We start from the raw sequence: 20,000 nt of genomic DNA, 5'->3' as shown, positions 1-20,000 counted from the left end.
TCACTGCACGGGGCCATAAACACGTTTAATTGCTGCTTCATAAAAACAGGGAATGTCAGAGGCAGCTACAGAGAACAGACCTCCTTAATTAGGCAAATGAACTCACAAAGACGGGGAGATTTCTCACCGTAACACAACCAAGCACACATGCAGCACTGTAGACCGGCCAAGTCTTGAATGAAGAGTGGACAACCACCTATTACCATTCACAGGTGAAAAAATGTGTAGTTGCATAAAGATTATGGAGATTAATCTAGATTCTCTCTCTCTGTCTCTCTCTCTCTCTCTCTCTCTCTCTCTCTCTCTCTATATATATATATATATATATATATATATATATATATGTATTTTCTCTCCAATGCTTGATTTATATATATATCTAATTTTTTAAATGAACCATACATTGCAGAAGGAAAACACACACACACACACACACACACACACACACACACACACACACACACACATATATATATATATATATATATATATATATATATATATATATATATATATATATATATATATATAATTTTATCTTGACAGCATGTGTGTATCCAGTGTCTCATGGCTCTGAAAACGTGGTTTTTAATTGCAGTATCAGATCACTTTTATCGCGGCAGCATTGAAATATTCTGCACGTTTCTACGGAAGCTCTCGAGCTTCTCCGAGTCCAGAGGATGAACTGAAGTTTCACTGAGTACTGCAGACACCTTTGAATCTATTCATGTGGCCCCATCATTCCTTTTTGTCTCTGCGTCCATCCATTTAGCGCATCCCTGATCGCTGTAAGAGACATTATCCACACATTTCTATTAATTTAACATAGATGAATAAATTTGAGTGTTTTGGAGCATTGATTAGCAAAAGAGTTTATATCTGACAGTTTGATTGCAGGGTAGCCAATGAAAAAAATGCCTCCTTTGCAAGGTACCCAGTAATTTAATTCTTCTGTGAAATTATTATAATTTATTACAGTGCGTGGGTCTTAATGATTACCGACATCAAATGAGAAATTAGAAATTAAAATGAAGTCCACACATCTCTGCTTAGCGCTTGTCTTCCTGAGAACTGAAACCTCTCATCAGCGGAGTTCTGGTAGGCGCTTCTTCTTTTCGCCCATTTATGTATTTTTGTTCCTCACTTATTTACCTTCCAAAAACAGAGATTCTTATTTTAGTTCCCTCCACATCACAACACACTTCCGGTGTGTAGCTCATCTGGTGAGAAGATTCCAGAGATCCCAGATTCGCTCTGCTCTTCCTTAATTCTTCCCCTTTTCAGGAAAAGCTTCAGAGCCCTAACGAGCCATGGCTTGATCGGAGGCTGCTGGTTGCCACGGCAGCCCCTTCTGCCAGGGACCTGTGGGTGCCCCTCCACACTGTGTGGACCAGACAGACAGAGAGCAGTGGGAGAAGTTCATCTCGCTATCCAAGCATTAAATAGTCTTAGTGTCCTTTTCCATTTTTTCCTGCCGTAAAAGTGACCTTGTGGAATGCTGAGATGTGCCGATCTGTGCGCGCGCCGCCTGTTGGGGCATAATCACGTGCAGGCATGCCACCTCGGCCTCGGACATATGTTGAGTTTTATTTCATTCTTCTGACATTAATCCGGTCTGCCAGCTGTTGTGCCAGCTGCCTCTCTCTCGTCTAAGAGGAGATTGCAGGTTTGGGGCTCCGTGCGTCTTGGCTTCACATCACATCTCTGCTCACTAAGTTTTGATTGGATTTTTTTTTTTTTTGCTCCACCCCCACCCTTTCCACCAAACACACACACACGCCCCCAGTTTTTAACTCCCTTACCAGGATCCTTGAGTTGGACTCACAATCTTTCAACTTTGTTTAACGTTCTGCACCCTCTGTCCTGGGGTCTTTATAGCTGGGATGAATGCTCAGAGACTTGTGAGGTTTTCATCTCGAGGTCCTTAACATGCCACTGTTTCTGTATCTGCAGCTGCGCTTTCTGACATCTAGAATTCAGAGCAGTTCTTTCACACACGCTGAAACCCCTGGACAGCAGACAGGGAGACGTAGAGACCCAGACAGACCAAAACACACACCGAAACCCGCACATCCTTATCAAAAACAGGCTACACCTCAGTCACCTCCATCACCTCCATCACCTCAGTCACCTCCACTCTCTGCCACAAGTCCTCTCTCTCTCTCTCTCTCTTTGTCTGTTTTATTCTTCAGTATTTTGGGTTCTTCACACAAGCCATATACTGAGTTTATCTTTAAAAGCCACAGTGGTGGCATGGATATATCTTCCACTGCGTGCGTGCGTGCGAGATGGGGACGGCTCCCCTGTGTCGTCCCCTCCCGATGAACCAGCTCCCCGCTCACGCCGGGCGCGGGATTGACCATGGCTGTGCTGCCACTTCAATAATTCATGTCTGATTAGCGACAGGCGCTGCAGTGAAATGGATCGGCCAAGGGGTCATGTCCCGCCCCACTTGAGAGGTGGAGCCACTCGGGAGTGGTCAATTCATATGCGCTTGACGGACACGTGTTTTGATCGGAGAAGTCAGAGGTCAGGCCGTAGCCTGCGGTCAGTGCTGCGGATTTAACGGCATAACTCTGTGGGATAAGGAGCCTCACCGTTCCAGACACACCCGTTAGCGCTTTACGGTGCGCCTCCCTGTACCTTTGTTGCCTGCGCCTCCGTGCAAAAGGGAGAATTACACTATAGAGCCTGACCTGTTATTACCATGAAATGGTTGGCCTGGAATTACATAGCTGGAAAAGCACAGTGCTAAAGCTGGCAATCTTCCTTATGATGCAACGCCAGAGGAAACTTCACAATAATGTTGGATTTTTTAAAAAATAGTTACACGTGATTGTTTTTTTTTTTAAAGAGAGAGCAAGAGAGAGGGAGACAATTTTAGGGGCGGGGCTTTTCTTCTTCTTTTTTCCCTAACGGGCCCTATTTATAGGAACTGTTGACAAGCCGTGTTGGGCATGGGCTCCAGGTGACTAACAGAGGTGTTCACTAAGTGGAATAATGAACGACATTAGGTGTCAATTAAATCAAGTCTTTGCCAACGTGCAGGTGCTCACAACTATAGTGACACATCTCACGAAGGCAATGCTCCTCAGCCATGCATGCCAACAGGCACATTTGCATATTAAAGAGCTGAAATTATTTAACCGAATCAAAAAAAAAAAATGTAAAAAAAATTCTGGAAATGATGGAGGTTATTAAAAGTGTTGACAGGGAGGTGAGTAATTGGCAGAAATTGAGCGACAAGCCACTGTTGTACATGTTGTTATGATGGATAGAGTTCTTTCTCTTTCTCTCTCTTTTTCTTTTTCTCTTTCTCGTTTTTAATCCCTCTTCCTCTCTCTGTCTGCGTCTCTTGCCACCCGACGCTCCGTTTTTGCGCACGGCATTGTGCGACTGAGCCCGGGTGTGTACCCTATTACGCCTCGATTGCTCCCGTGCAATTAGTGGCCCGTTTTTTCTTGTCTCTTCAATAACGGCGTGATTATGGAGACTTCAGGAGCGCGCGCAGAAGCCGCCCAAGTCAGCAGCTGTTGTCTGTAGGACCGCCGACGCCAGTGACAAAACATGTTTCCTTCTGCCGCTTCACTTTCCTGCCTGCCTCTTGTAATTATTATGCTCTTATTTTGTGTGATGATGGAGTCTTGTTTTAGTGGCTCTGTGATTAAGACATTCAGAAGATTCCCCTCTAACAGTTTTGTGTGTGCCTGCAGTTCTCTCCCGCTCTCTCTCTCTTTTAAAGTCTGTGTGTCTAGTTTGTTTTCATGAGAAGAGGGAAGAGATAGTCTTCTTTAGGGCCCAATTTACTACTGTATCTCTATTGTTCACTAAACGAGAAAAAACCCCAAAAAACATCCGTTCCAAACACAAGGGAGCTTCTCAAATAGCCTTGTTTTCCTGGAGAACTGGAACATAGCTCTTCCCAGTCTCGACTTGATCCAGGTTTCATTCCTGATTCCTCTCTTGAGGGGACCAGCAGGTGCGTTTGTTGGGAGTCTTCCTCTCCGTGTCTGGAAAATGATTCATTTCAGAGACGGGCAGCGTTTCCCGCTAAAACACCAGAGCACACTCAGCCCTGTACTAGAAATCTGCTGTTTGAGAACAGCTGATTCAAAAGGAGAATCCTGTGTCACTTCTGATTGGTTGGATCAAAGACAATCCTGTGCAGAGGAGATTTAAATGGACAGTGTCAGTGGACCATTGATTTGGTAACTGTTTATTTTTGCTGAGACCGTGTTTGGTATTGGCCTCTTCTAGGGTTGCCAGGGAACCATAACTACTCTAATGTTGAAAAGCATCAGAGCGGCCTTGAGAGACGAGACGCTGTCTGGAGTGTTGTTTGTCCCCGAAGCATGAGACACTATCTAGAGTGTGTGTTTGTCCCCGAAACATGAGACACTATCTAGAGTGTGTGTTTGTCCCCGAAACATGAGACACTATCTAGAGTGTGTGTTTGTCCCCGAAACATGAGACACTATCTAGAGTGTGTGTTTGTCCCCGAAGCATGAGACACTATCTAGAGTGTGTGTTTGTCCCCGAAGCATGAGACACTATCTAGAGTGCGTGTTTGTCCCCGAAACATGAGACACTATCTAGAGTGTGTGTTTGTCCACTGAGTCATGAGACACTATCTAGAGTGTGTGTTTGTCCCCGAAGCATGAGACACTATCTAGAGTGTGTGTTTGTCCACTGAGTCATGAGACACTATCTAGAGTGTGTGTTTGTCCACTGAGTCATGAGACACTATCTAAAGTGTGTGTTTGTCCCCGAAGCATGAGACACTATCTAGAGTGTGTCCTTTGTCCCTGAAACATGAGACACCATCTAGAGTGTGTATTTGTCCACTGAGATACGAGACACTATCTGGAGTGTGTTTGTCCACTGAGTCAAGTGACACTATCTAGACTGTGTGTTTGTCCCTGAAACATGAGACACCATCTAGAGTGTGTGTTGACCCCTGAAACATGAGATACCATCTAGAGTGTGTGTTGACCACTGAAACATGGGACCATGGCAGTGTGGGTCTTCAGACAATGGACAATTCATACAGGCCAATCTGGCAGCAGATAGAGGACAATAGCCAATGATGGGAGGGCGTGTGTGGGGAGGAATAGAGTGAAGTGATCTGCCCCACCCCCTTTCTCTCTCTCTCTCTCACTCTCTCTCTCTCTCTCTCCCTCTCTCTCTCTCTCTCTCTCTCTCCCTCTCTCTCTCTCTCTCTCTCTCTCTCTCTCTCTCACTCTCTCTCTCTTTCACTCTCTCTCTCTCTCTCTCTCTCTCTCCCTCTCTCTCCCTCTCTCTCTCTCACTCTCTCCCCCTCTCTCTCTCTCTCCCTCTCTCTCTCTCCCTCTCTCTCTCTCTCTCTCTCTCTCTCTCTCAGAGAGCAGGGACTGATGAGGAGGAAGAGCTGCTTCCTGTAGTGGGGATTACAGGGGCCACGTGGGGCATTGGGCCAGTGGCAGATGTGCTGGCATTACGCCATGGGGCACGACTCATCCACACACACACACACACACACACACACACACACTCTTAACATATCTTCTGGGCCATGACAGCTAGAACATCTTTCGCTCCAGAGAGACAGAAAGGCAGAGAGTGAGAGAGAGAGTAAGAGTGAGAGTGAGAGTGAAAGACATCCTGCTACCATCCACAGAAACACTTCCCAGAGCAAGTCTAAACATGACCGTCTCAGGGTTTTTCTGGAATGTTACATAGTAAACATACTATATACCCATAATCCATATTAATGAAATCTTGTACCATAAATTGCTAATTAGAATTTTTATGAACTGCCGCTGATACAGATTGGATTGCTTCTCATTTATATAGAGTAGATTTTAAAATAGATGCTTTTTTTGCGAGGACACGCTGGTTGAACCCCTGAGTTTAGGACAGTGGTAAAAGTTAAAGATCTTTGCTGGGAACAGATTAATGGTGTTTCTTACAGACGGTGAGTTTGTAAGCAGCAGTGGTGTGTATTACACAGCTCACAATAAAAGCTTCATGTTATGATCTGCCTGTCTCCTCAGCTAAATGGCTGGGGACACAGAGGGACAATATTTCATCTTCAAACAAAAAAAAGGGAAAAGTTTGGCACCAGTGAGCAAAAAACGTTTCTGCTTACCTCACTGACATGGCTGTGAGTGTTCCAGTGTTGTGGCTTGTGTTTAACATGCGAATCTGGCAGTGGTTTGTACCAGGTGCTGAGATCTGTTTACACCAAACACATCTCGCAGAAACATTGCTTTGTTGAGATTTACGAGCGCACTAACTCCTCCTTTTCGTGCGCATGACGCTCCGTGTGGAATCTGCTTGCTCCCGCTTCACTCTGGGCATTTTTGCACGAGACGCTCCCGATTCCCTGCCCCTCTAAAGACGGGTGTCTACAGCAACAGGCTTAGCGGAGATGGGGCGGGAGATATTGGTTAGCCGCTGCCGCGCGGCACGTCTGGAGTCTGGGGGAGGAGCATTAGGACCCTGCGGCTGGTGGCAAACACAGGGGCCGGCGGCAAAGAAGGCGTCGGATTCACTGGGGGCAGCAGAGGCTGATGCTGTGTGCTCGCTCTCCTGGCACACGCTGTGTTCGGGGCGCCAGGGCCACGTCGGCCTCTAATCCTGTTGTTCTGAGGGCAACAGTCTCGGTCTCGGGCGTGTGACGCACTCGCACCAGAGAACGCCAGGGGCATTTATTCAGACACGCTAGGCTGGCTCTAGGGTGCTGGCATTACCCTAGCCATGGGTATAGGACTCTCTCGCTCTCTCGCTCTCTCTCTCTCCTTTACTCTGCTTTTCTGCTATTGCCAGTAGTTTTGCTCCCTGTCCTGTGAGAAGCTCCACACCAGCAGGGCTCTGCCAAAGCTGTCGTCCCCAGCGCCTGTGCCCTATCTGTGGGATGGACAGTGCTGGAAGAAACCTCTCTGCTCCACTGGGGACCAGTGAGCAGACTGAAACAGCAGACTCGTGTGTGTGTGTGTGTGTGTGTGTGTGTGTGGGGGGGGGGGTGTAAATAGGACACAGATAGGAAACGGCCTCATTGTTCTCATTCCAATGTCACCCAGTCTGAATTGGTCCCCCCGAGCCACACGCCCCTTTATCTCTGAGGACGGAGGGCGTGTGGAGATTCGGATGGCCTCGGGGAAACCACAATAAAGCCAGTGGTGTTTTCTTTATTTATCTGCTCCCTCCATCCGTGTGACAGGACCTGGCTCAAACCAACAACACGCTTTTCCCATTTCCACAGCAGTTCCAAAGTGCCAGAGCCTCTGTACCATTCCCATTTCCAAATGGGGATGTAAACGTGTTCGGGAATACATCACATGTGGCACGCTTTTCTGAATGTTGAGAGACAAACAATTCTGGTCGAGGTTCTGTTTGAGTTTTGAAGCTTGGCATCCTTAATATGTTAATGTGACGGGAAGTATGGCCTGGATATTAAGCAGCGTTTCTCCTGGCTTGGAATGCAACATGGGAAGCTGAAGGAAAAATATTCCTGCTCTTATTCATCAGAATTCCTCAGGAGTGTTCTCGCCTTTATAAGGGAACTTTGAGACAAACCATCCAACCCTCATGTTAACCACTTGTTTTCCTAACGTGTCCACATATAGAACTGAACTGGGATGTTCTCACTCAGCACGGTTTCAGTCGTTTTATTCCTCAATGTATTTCATACACACACACGTACACACACATATACACACATACACACGCATACATACACTTACACACACATACTCACACACACATGTACACACACGTATACACACACACACACACACACACACATATACACACATGTACACACATGTACACACACACACACACACACACACACACATACACACATGTACACACACACACACACACACACACACACACATACATACACACACAAACAACTGCACACTGGACATTCTTCACCTCATTCAGGTAAAAAAAACAACAACAAAACCCCGAAGGGCATTTCTGGCACATTCCAGATATGATGTGTGTGTGGGGGGGGGGGGGGGGAGGAGTGCAGGGAGTGGTCACTCTCGAGGGAGGCAGAGTGGAGCATAATGGGAGCTGGCACCACATTATCTCCAACAGTTGGTACATTCCTTAATGATCAAGTGCTCTGTGTGCGCTTGCGTGTGTGCGCGTGTGTGTGCGTGTGTGCGCGCGCGCGCGTGTGTGTGTGTGTGTGTGTGTGTGTGTGTGTGTGTGTGTGGAGGAGGAGAGAAATATGGGAAAGTCTTCCATAAAGCCTTTGACCCTCTCAGGACGGTGCTCTGTGCTGTAAAAGGAAGTGTCTTTATTTTTTGTCTACTTTTCATCTGAGGGGAAGGGATTTGTGTAGCTGTATGTGTGTGTGTGTGTGTGTGTGTGTGTGTGTGTGTTTTCTTTAAATCTGAGGGGAGTGTGTTGATGAGGACTGGGTCTACCAGAGGAAGCACTTTCACTCAGGGGCAAAAGGCCCACACACACACACACACACACACACAGGCACACAAGCACTCACACACATATGCACTCACCAACACACGCATGCGCTCACACACATGCACACCCATACACATATGCACACACACATGCACTCACACACACACACACACACATTCATGCACACAGAAACCATCTTCACTCTCACATGGGGTCAAAGAAGCAAACTGCGATTCTGTGATTGGAAAACCCAGTAAAGCAGAAGTAATGTCAGAATGAGTCAGAGCACTGATGTCCTGCTGACCAGGCAGAAAGGGAGGACGTTGGGAATCAAACACAGTCCTCTCTTCTCAAAACCTGCCTGAGCCTCTCCTACCACAGGGGTCACCTCAGAGAGAGCCATGCTACCAGAGACCACCTCAGTCAGCTCTGTGCTACCACAGGGGCCACCTCAGAGAGAGCCACGCTACCAGGAACCACCTCAGTGAGCTCTGTGCTACCACAGGGGCCACCTCAGTGAGCTCTGTGCTACCACAGGGGCCTCCTCAGTGAGCTCTGTGCTACCACAGGGGCCTCCTCAGTCAGCTCTGTGCTACCACAGGGGCCATCTCAGAGAGAGCCATGCTACCAGGGACCACCTTAGTGAGCTCTGTGCTACCACAGGGGCCTCCTCAGTGAGCTCTGTGCAACCACAGGGGTCTCCTCAGTGAGCTCTGTGCTACCACAGGGGCCACCTCAGTGTGCTCTGTGCTACCACAGGGGCCTCCTCAGTGAGCTCTGTGCTACCACAGGGGCCATCTCAGAGAGAGCCATGCTACCAGGGACCACCTTAGTGAGCTCTGTGCTACCACAGGGGCCTCCTCAGTGAGCTCTGTGCAACCACAGGGGTCTCCTCAGTGAGCTCTGTGCTACCACAGGGGCCTCCTCAGTGAGCTCTGTGCTACCAGGGACCACCTCAGTGAGCTCTGTGCTACCACAGGGGTCTCCTCAGTAAGCTCTGTGCTACCACAGGGGTCTCCTCAGTGAGCTCTGTGCAACCACAGGGGTCTCCTCAGTAAGCTCTGTGCTACCACAGGGGCCTCCTCAGTGAGCTCTGTGCTACCACAGGGACCTCCTCAGCTCTGTGCTACCAGGAGCCTGTCCATACCTCTCTGTTCTCTGTGCTTTACCTGTGGTACGAGGGTGAAGGGTGATGTCATCCCTGGACATTTACATATTATAATTTCCTCTGATTTGTTCTCCATACACAGGCAGGCATGTTGATATCCATGGACATTTACATATTATAATTTCCTCTGACTCGTTCTTCATACACAGGCAGGCATGTTGATATCCATGGATATTTACATATTATAATTTCCTCTGACTTGGCATGTTGATCATTTCTTTGCTTCTTTTTGTCTGTACTAGAAAAATGCCCCTTTGCATTTAAAACTACATGAAAATGTTCACCACTTGGCAAACGGGGAAACTGCAATGACATCAAATTTAATTTTGTCATCCTGCACTCATAAAGAGCGACGATCCGTTTCAGCTGGAATGCCCTGTGGCATGGACTACCTCATGCTATGACTACAATACCCAGAATGCAACTAGATCAGTAACCGACCTTGCACGAGTGCTCAAGAATTGCGAGCTCTTGTTTGGCGATCGTCTGGCCCCCACCACAAAACCACCCCGCTCCAGGGGCATAAACCCAGGCTCCGCCTTTCTTCTGTCCACCCTGGTTCTTCTGCACAGAACAAACGCTGTTCTTCTGCCCCGTGATGTCATGTGCATGCAGCGTGGTGTGGCGGAACGCTCTTCGCTTGGGGGCAGCTATGCCAGCAGTCCTGGAACGCTGAGATGGGAGCAGAAGACGTGGAAGCAGGGGGAGGAGGGGGAGGCGGCCACCTCGTTATCGTCATCGCAGCACGGCTCATCTCTGTCTCCTCTCAGCTCGAGATCTTTGGCCCATGTTAGCTGTAGGAGGCATCGGTGTATGTGAATGCTTGGCTCCGTGTGTGTGTGTGAGCAGTGACCCCGGGCTGTAGCTCACTGGATTCCAGCAATACCTTCCCCTGATTCATTGTCTGCTGGACAAATGTTAATTGTTTTCATCATTACTTGAACCCCCTATGCCCCTCCCACCAAACCCCCTCCCCTCCCCAACCCTTCTGCAGTAGCTCCTCCTTTAATGTCTCTCTGGAGTGTCTGAGCCTCATCACACCTTATCACCAGGCTGGGGGGACATCTGCACACATCCAACAGTCCCAGTCTCGTTAAACCCGCTCAGTACTGCTGGTAGGAGGAAGTGCTGGATGGTGCATCTTGTTTTCAGTGGTTCCCGTGGCTCGGTGTTGATGATGAAGGGAATGACCCTGACGCTGAAGGCGTCGGACCTTTCCGGCGATTATATGAGCCTCTTATGATATAGCAAGTGATGTCAGGACGTTTAATTCAATTATCAACCCCAATGTATTTGTTCTTTAGGAAATTCCAATGCACTTTTTTCGGCTTTAGAAATGTTTTCTAATGAGGTTTGACATTCTGAAGTGTGACACACTCTTATTGTAGCCAGCCAGTTACAGAGAACACAGCCTGCCACATGTGTTGTGGATCAGTGAACACATCCTGCCCCGCGTGTTGCGGAACACACAACACATCCTTCCGGAACACACAGCACATCCTGCTGAGCGTGTTCCGGAATACACGGCACATCCTGCCGCGCGTGTTCCGGAACACACGGCACATCCTGCCGCGCATGTTCCGGAACACACAGCACATCCTGCCGCGCCTGTTCCGGAACACAGAACACATCCTGCCACGCGTGTTCCGGAACACACAGCACATCCTGCCGCGCGTGTTCCGGAACACACAGCACATCCTGCCGCGCGTGTTCCGGAACACACAGCACATCCTGCCGCGCGTGTTCCGGAACACAGGTTTTGAGATGCTTATACCTGTAGCTTTTTGTCCTTTGCAACTCTTTTCTTCTTGATTCTTTTCTTTCTTTCTCGTCTGAAGACTCGTCTAATGGTCTCAAGTCTTTGTTTTGTGTTCCCGTGTGTATCTCTGTGAGTCATTTTCATAACTTCTATGAAAACCTCGATTAATGTCTTCCTTTTATGTCCGTGTCTTTCAGAATCCTCCTGTATGGAAAAACTCCTCTCAAAAGACTGGAAGGAGAAGATGGAGAGACTCAACACGAGCGAACTTTTGGGAGAAATAAAAGGTAAGTGTGTGTGTGTGTGTGTGTGTGTGTGTGCGTATGTGTGTGTGTGTGTGCGTGCGTGCGTGTGTGTGTACTTGTGTGTGTGTGTGTGTGTGTGTGTGTGTGTGCGCGTGTGTGTGTGTGTGTGTGTGTGTACGTGTGTGTGTTTGTGCAACAAATATGTTTCCATCAAAACTGTGCCCAGCTCCATATTTATCAGGAGTGTTTCTACATGTGTCCCCTGTCTCCAACAGGAGGACTAAGTGGGACTAATAGTACCTCTTCCCTTCGCTGGACGTTTTATCTCTGGTCTCAAGGCTCCAGTCCTCCCGCTGTCTTAGTATCAGGCTCTCTAATAAGTGTTTGTCTAAATGGATTGTGGGGGTTGTATTTTTTGGTCCCATTCGGGGTAAATGTGGCCTCTGTATGAGGAGATGCATGATTCACCTCTGATGGTCAGACACTGAGGTTAAAGTGGGCTTGAAATAAATAGAGGGTAAAGGATAAGAGTCTTTCAATGCTGTGTGTGTGTGTGTGTGTGTGTGTGTGTGTGCGCGTGTGCGCGTGTGCGCATGCGTGTGTGTGTGTGTTTGTGTGTGTGTGTGTGTGTGTGTGCGTGTATGCATGCGAGTGTGCGTGTGTGTGTGTGCGCATGCGTTTGTGTGTGTGTGTGCATGCATGCGCATGCGTGTGTGTGCGGGTGTGCGTATGCATGTGTGTGCATGTGTGTGTGTGTGTGCGCGTGTGTGTGCATATGTGTGTGTGTGTGTGCATGCATGCGAGTATGCGTGTGCGTGTGTGTGTGCGTGTGTGTGTGCGTGTGTGTGCGTGCGTGTGTGTGTGCGTGCGTGTGTGTGTGCGTGCGTGTGTGTGTGTGTGTGCGTGTGTGTGTGTGTGAGTGTGTACATGTGTGTGTGTGTGTGTGCATGCGTTTGTGTGTGTGTACGTGTGTGTGTACGTGTGTGTGTACGTGTGTGCTTAAAAACATTATAGTTTATATCGCAATTTATTCCTGCTAAAGGTGGGGTTTTCTTCCACATTTTCTCTCTCTGTCTCTCTCACTTTCATTTTTCCTGGGCGCAGGTCTTAGCACTGACTGTTACAGATGTGTGTTTATGTTGTAGACTCGGTACCAGCTCTCTGATAACGCTCTGGCACCCACTCCAATACCCCCCTCCCTAATCGCTCTCTCTCTCTCTCTCTCTCTCTCTCTCTCTATCTCTGTCCCTCTCTCTCCCTTTCTCTCTCTCTCTCTCTCTCTCTCTCTCTCTCTCTCTCTGGCACTTGCTTTCTGCTCACACCCTTTTCTTACACCCCAAACACCGGCAACTCCACCCGTTTGTCACATGTCATATGCCTCTTTTCTCTGACTCACCCATGTTTTGATATCTTTCTTTAGAATTGTATTTATTTATTTATGCATTCATCCATTCATTCATTTATTTGTTCGCGTACGTACTTAAGGGAGATGCAGGTGTCAAAGAGAAACCTTTAGAATACCAGATAGCACACGGCAAAGCATCAATATGGCTCTTCTAACTCAGCAGACATTCAGAGCCCAGATCTCGCTGGAGTCCGTTAGCAACACCGATACCATTGGAGAGAAGTGGAGCTGCGCTCCTGTTTCCGGCCAGAACGGACGGAACGTTTGTCCTTGGTTTTAATTCTCGAATTAGACTTACTTCATGTACTAAAAGGGAGTTAAAAAACAAACAAAAAAGTCACACCTTCTAATAAGTGTATTCATGAGCAGTGACCCTAATGAACCGCTCATGTAAATCATGGTGTTGAAGATTCATTGTGCTGGGCCTATTGCTCTCCGTCATAGATCAAAGTGTGGTGGGTACGTGCGAGGGGGGTGATTGAGCCTTTTGAAATGAGATCTTTTTAAATTACAGGGCATTTTTACGTTTGATAAACGACAAGGCGTGAGGTCGCGCTCGGTGGAAGGTGTCGATGTTGCCCCAGAAAGCCCCTCGCACCGCGTACCCCCAGCGAGACTGCGGCCGTCGCGAAGGCAGAAGAGACAGAGCTACTTTTCATATCATACTGGCAGCCTGAGGTTTCTAATTAGCGTGCCATTTCATATGACTGGAGACATTTCAAAGGGCTGCTTTGTGCTCGCCCTTACAAAATGTCTGTGTGGCGCGTTTGAAGTCAGCGCCCGTGTAAGGGTGGGCAATTAAATAGGAAACTCAGGGTTGGAGAAGCACAAGGTCTGGTTAATTAAAACACAAACAAAGGTAACAAGCTGGAAAAGAAGAAAATACGAACACACACACACACGCACGCGTGCACACACACGCACACACACACACGCACACTCACACACACTCACACACACACACACACACACACACACACACACACACACAGTTTGATTAAGATCTGAAGTGTGATGATAAATCAGAGACCACGTTAATTGTCGGGTTAAAAAATAAATCAATACAAAGACTGCGTGTCTGTGGGTTCAGATGAATGGCGGCGTGTGCTAGATAAAGGATGACATGGGCTGAAAAGGTGCGGACGTGGGACTGGCCTTGCAGGAAGTGTTCACGCATGCACGCATTCATCTGCCGGCAGTGTGAACTGCACATTCCGACTTTAGCCGTGTTGTTTGACTCGTTGTCCCTGCGTTACAGGGGCAACCCCCCCCCCCAACAGCTCACTTTTGATGTTCTGTGATAAATGAAAGTGTATGGGGTGTTTTTTCCCCTGAACTGTGAGGAAGGAATGAAATTATCTTCACTTTTCTTCTTCTGCAGCACCACCTTTAGCTGTGTCTCTCTGCAAACGTCTTAACTACTTCCTTTTGCTTTGGTTTTTTCTCATTGACCCCCTCCAACCTCATGAGCCTAGTTGAGGCACCAAGACAGAATTCTGTAAAGAACTATTGTCCATAGACTTACCCAGAAACCCCAAGAATGATCGGAGCAAGTGTGACCCGTGACCCGAGTGCAGGACATGTGCTGCCTTGCCCTGTCTCAACACTGTCTCCCGCTGGGCTGCACGCGAAAACAACAGCCATTTGTTTGAACAGCCATTTGTTTGTCTAGGTGCGTGTCTGGCCACACGGAGCAGCCCGGGTGCGGACGCCGAGCGGGTCATGGGGTTTGCGCGGGCTAGCGACGTCGTGGGCGAAGCATAGGTGCACAGAACAGGGTTGTGGGAACGTGGAGCCGTGCTAAAAGCCCCGCCTACCACGGAGCTGCTGTTGGCTCACTCACACACTGATCAGAGGCACAGTGAGTCGAGGGGGACACTGGGCAGGGACGTGGAGGCCATGCCTTCCCAGATCGTTTTAGCTCACATGGCGTGGCTGAGTGACATGTTTGTGTTTCTACCTGAGATTCCTAGCTGCCAGCCAGGAGGAGGGGAGAGGGGAGGAGAGGAGGAGAGGGGAGCAGAGGGAGGAGACGAGGAGAGGGGAGGAAAGGAGGGGAGATGAGAGGGAGGAGGAGAGAGGAGAAGGGAGGAGAAGAGAGGAGGAGAGCAGAGGAGAGGAGGAAGGAGGAGAGAGGAGAGGAGGGGAGGAACACGAGAGGCAGAGTGGCTGGCACAAGGCCAAATTCTGAGATTACAGGATAGAGCTAACGAGTAGTGATGTGACTGACGTGTCTGACGCGATGAGCAAAATCTGCACGCTTCCAGTCCGAATTCCTGCCTCTGGCGTTTTCAATAGACATAATAGCCAGCGCAAATCCTGTCTCGTGTCTCACGTCTCCTGTCTCATGTCTCCTGTCTCCTGAAGCATCCGGTTTATGAAGTTTAATTCATCCAACTTCTCGTCTTTTTTTTTTTACAACTATCACCAGGTGGCCACAGTCTGCACCTCCTCGAGTGTTAACCCTAAATGTTTACACTAACCCTACTTTTTGGAGCTCAACAAATATACGTCATATTTAGCCGACGTGCTACTGGCCAACTAAGAATTTTCCCGAGAGCCGTTGCTGTGTGGCGTGCACGTTTGGATAAAATCCATATTTGGATCTATTTTACAGGCTTTCATGTTTTTAGCAGTTATAAATAATGACTGTGTCATGTCTCAATGATCAGTATACAAATTGTTTGTTGGTTTGTCTCATTATGAGGAAGACGAGCACAGATAACCGCCAGCTCGTTAAACGAACGTACGTATGTGTTGCCTGGCGAGCAGCGTTCTGTCACAGGACGTAATCGCCATGCTGAACACACACAGACACACACATACACACACACACACACACTTTACTAGTTTTCCCATTATTTTAATCTATCGCCCTTTTAGTTCCTCGGTGCTGGAGAATCTCAATGAAACTCTACTGAAACTTGAACTGAATGAATAATGGTTAATTATGAATTAAGTGGTGAAATTCGCGAGGAGCTGAGAGAGTACTTTGTTTAAACGTCTTTCAGTAGTGAGGTGTGAGCTGTTGAATTCCTCTTCCTCAATGAGTTGTTGAACTCCGGTTGTTTTAAGCACATAATATCCTTCTCTTTAAAAAAGCAGACGGTTACTTTAACTGAGTCCATACTCTCAAACCCTGTAACAAAAATAGTCAAGTGCTTCCATAAATGACTCCTTCAGTGAGCTGTAGTGCAAGATCTCAACCTGCTCATACCTTTCCTAATCATGTTTCAACCGGCATCTGCGCAACAGGCCTTAGCTGACATTGTGTGATCAGTACATGAGTAGAAGCCAGAGAGAGAGGGAGAGAAGGAAAGAGAGAGAGAGAGAGAGAGAGAGAGAGAGAGAGAGAGAGAGAGAATTGCTGCTATTGAGATTGATTTGGATGACTTGTACCTGACTGGTGCTGCTGTCATGTGGTCTGTCAGGACCCTGTGTGTCATGTGGTCTGACAGGACCCTGTGTGTCATGTGGTCTGACAGGACCCTGTGTGTCATGTGGTCTGACAGGACCCAGTGTGTCTCAGAGCAGTGATGTATTTAGTTGAAAAAATGATGATACTGTTCACTTTTCTTCTTAATGGCTGCATGTAAACCATGCCAGCCCCTGTCTGACTGATATGGCACGTACTATAAAAAGTAAATTTCACTTTTTTATTTATTGCAAAATATACAAGAAACTCAATCACTATTTTTAGCAGTTATTGAAATGTGTTTCATAGTCTAAAAGACTTTGAAAGACTAAACAAATATTAGTTTTTCTGGGGCAATGAGCTGATATTCGATCTCTGTTGTTATAGCGAGAGAGAGAGAGAAAGAGAGGGAGAGAAAGAGAGAGAGAGAAAGAGAGGGAGAGAAAGAGAGAGAGAAAGAGAGAGAGAGAAAGAGAGAGAGAGAAAGAGAGGGAGACTGAGTGAGAGGCAAAAGAAGAAGGACTGAGAGAGCGCGGCAGGCGCCTCTAGCCACCTCCAGTTCAGAAGTGCCACACTGCTCTTCCCCTCCTCCCTAACGCCTGCTCGCCCTCATGTACCCAAGTGAAATACGAGCTACAGTAAATTATCCTTCTTTGGGTCACATTTGCAAGATGAATGCAGGTTGCCCTCCGTTTCCCTCCTAATGAATTGAGGAATTGAGCGTGTGGTGTTGGAGCGCCAGACAAACACACCTTGTGTTCTGTCCCTCCTGCTCACCTCTGGTGGTAGTGAAAGCCCTCATGAACAGGAGTGGTGAGGGGAAGATGGCAGAATACACACACACACACACTCAGACTGTTCTGTTCTGGCCATAAGAAAAACTTTCCCCTGGCCTCTGTGCTACACTAAGCACACAGGGCTACACTCGAATACACTGGGAACATTGGGATACATTGGGCACACTAGGCACACTGGGATACACTAGGCACACTGGGTCCACTGGGATACACTGGGATACATTGGGCACACTGGGTACACTGGGATACACTAGGTACACTGGGATACACTGGGATACATTGGGCACACTGGGAACACTGGGATACATTGGGCACACTGGGTACACTGGGATACACTGGGATACACTAGTCACACTGGGTACACTGGGATACACTGGGATACATTGGGCACACTGGGTACACTGGGATACACTGGGATACACTAGGCACACTGGGTACATTGGGATACACTGGGATACATTGGGCACACTGGGATACACTGGGATACACTAGGCACACTGGGTACACTGGGATACATTGGGCACACTGGGTACACTGAGCGCATTGCACACTGGGATACACTGGGTACACTGGGATACACTGGGCACACTGGGATACACTGGGCACATGGCACACTGGGATACACTGGGCACACTGGGATACACTGGGCACATGGCACACTGGGATACACTGGGCACACTGGGATACACTGGGCACGTGCTTAAGATTTTTTCTTTTCAAATCTTTTCGTTTGTCAGGCACATCCAAGGTGCCACGTGTTGCTCCATCTGCGTCTGCTTTCTCTCTCACTTCTCTGGTGAAACTCAATCATTTAATCGCGTGTGCCAAAGTCTGGGCAGACAAGTGGATTAACCCCTTGTGTTACAGCACTGGCGTTTGCCAGACTCTTCCCCTCACAGGTGTGTGGAGGTGAGGTGTGGTGTGTGGTGGTCTGGGGTGCTTTAGGGAATGTCACAGCAGTCCCAGAGTGGTGTCCTAATGGAGACCGCCCTTCCACTGTATCCCAGAGAGAGAAAAGACAGGAGAAAGGATGACCAGTCAAGCCTGAGCCCCTGACAGAAGGTTACAAGGTCACAAGGTCACAAACGCCTCCTTTCCACCGCAGCTTGGAATCTCACAAGATCCAGACTCCTCAACCTTTAACCTTTAGTTACAGTCGTGTAGTGTTTGCTGCTCCTTAGTCTCTACAACAGATAAAGATCAAGGTGGGGACAGTCAGACAAGAGGACATGAGGAAGCCTTCTCTTCACTGTCCAGAAGTTTGAACAGTGGTCAGGTCTGTCTGTGGCCTCATGGGAAGGCAGGAAGAGACACTGATGTTCCAGTTAGAGATGAGTCAGCATGTTTACAAGCGCTCAGGCCCTGACCCCAACCACACTGCTGACCAGAACACCCACGTCATCAGAGTATAAGAGCTTCGACTGAACTCAGGCACCAGTAGATTCCCACCATTCTCAGCAGATCGCCAACAGGATCAGTAGATCACCACTGCAGATCAGCAGATCTCCACCACAGATCAGTAGATCACCACCACAGAACAGCAGATCACCACCACAGAACAGCAGATCACCACCACAGATCAGTCGATCACCACTGGGATCAGCAGATCGCCACTGCAGATCAGTAGATCACCACCACAGGTCAGAAGATCACCACCACAGATCAGCAGATTGCCACCACAGATCAGTAGATCACCACCAGGATCAGCAGATCGCCACCGTGATCAGTAGATCACCACCACAGATCAGTAGATTACCCCCAGACGGTGAAAGGCCTCGTTTAGCTCCAGTGTGCAGACAAGCCTGTTCCAGGGTGGCTTTGCTGACCTTGGGTGTCAGCCAGGAGTTGTTTACATGCATTAAAAAACAACACGACATATGTAAGCATGTGCACTGCATTATGACATGTTCACAGACTCCTAGTTCAGATCCTTCTGCGCACACACACACACACTCATAGACATGGCTAAGGTACTCAAGCTTCACTGTCTGTCAATAGATTTAAAAAACAAACAAACAAACAAATAAACAGAAAGAAACAAACCAAAGTTGGGTTGTCACTCTCGCCCTCTGTTGCGCTGGGGTGGGGCCGTTATTCTCCTGGAACGTTTCTTCCAGGAGCTCTGGCGCTCCTTCCTGATGGCTCCAGGAAGTTGACTGCATGTGGCAGCAGGTTTGTGCTCATGCCTTCATGCCTGTTAACGCAGTTTGATCGACAGGATCTATGTGGAGCCTTCAGATAGCTGTCGCCTGTATCGTCTCACCTCAGGAGGGAAGGAGATGGTACATCTCCACTGCACAGTGTGAATATGTGCTGATGTTCCACTGCAATGTCAGTGTGTCCTGATATCTCCAGTGCACAGACTTGCAGTGTGTGTGTGTGTGTGTGTGTGTGTGTGTGTGTGTGTGTGTGTGTGTGTGTGTGTGTGTGCCTTGCTCATTCTGCAGTCTTCATAATAAATATTAACTCTTTAGGATTTTTCCCTGTTTAAAGACAATTGTTACTTTATTTCTGGAGGGTGCAGACGATTCAATTCAAAATGCAAAACTGAAGTGAATAATATACTTAATAATAAACTATATGTGCTGTTTGTTTTGTGCGCAGTGACACTGTTGCTGTCATGTTCTGACCCACGGGTCGGCACTACATTACTGCGGAAGCGTCCTCGGCAGCAGGCTGTGATGTCTTTGCGGCACCTAATCATCCGTCGCAGGCACACACCAGCAATGTGCAGCGTGCGTCTGGCCGTGGCCCCCGGGACACGTCCCTCTTTCCTTAGGAAGAGCTTCC

General features: G+C 48.1%; 1 protein-coding gene across 12 annotated transcripts in view; it reads left to right on the top strand.

The window, feature by feature from the left end:
• sox6 (SRY-box transcription factor 6) overlaps window positions 1-20,000 on the top strand; it is a 163,297-nt gene that overhangs the window by 71,467 nt on the left and 71,830 nt on the right. For all 12 annotated transcript variants that reach the window (XM_081708898.1, XM_035531260.2, XM_035531266.2 and 9 more), the window contains one exon: window positions 11,546-11,635. In XM_081708898.1, coding sequence (XP_081565024.1) covers window positions 11,546-11,635 — 90 coding nt within the window. The remainder of the gene's footprint in view (window positions 1-11,545; window positions 11,636-20,000) is intronic.

This window comes from Electrophorus electricus, chromosome 3 (genome assembly GCF_041902795.1).
Source record: "Electrophorus electricus isolate QZ-2024a chromosome 3, ASM4190279v1, whole genome shotgun sequence".
NCBI lineage: Eukaryota > Metazoa > Chordata > Actinopteri > Gymnotiformes > Gymnotidae > Electrophorus > Electrophorus electricus.
This window is presented reverse-complemented; position numbering and strand designations above follow the sequence as displayed.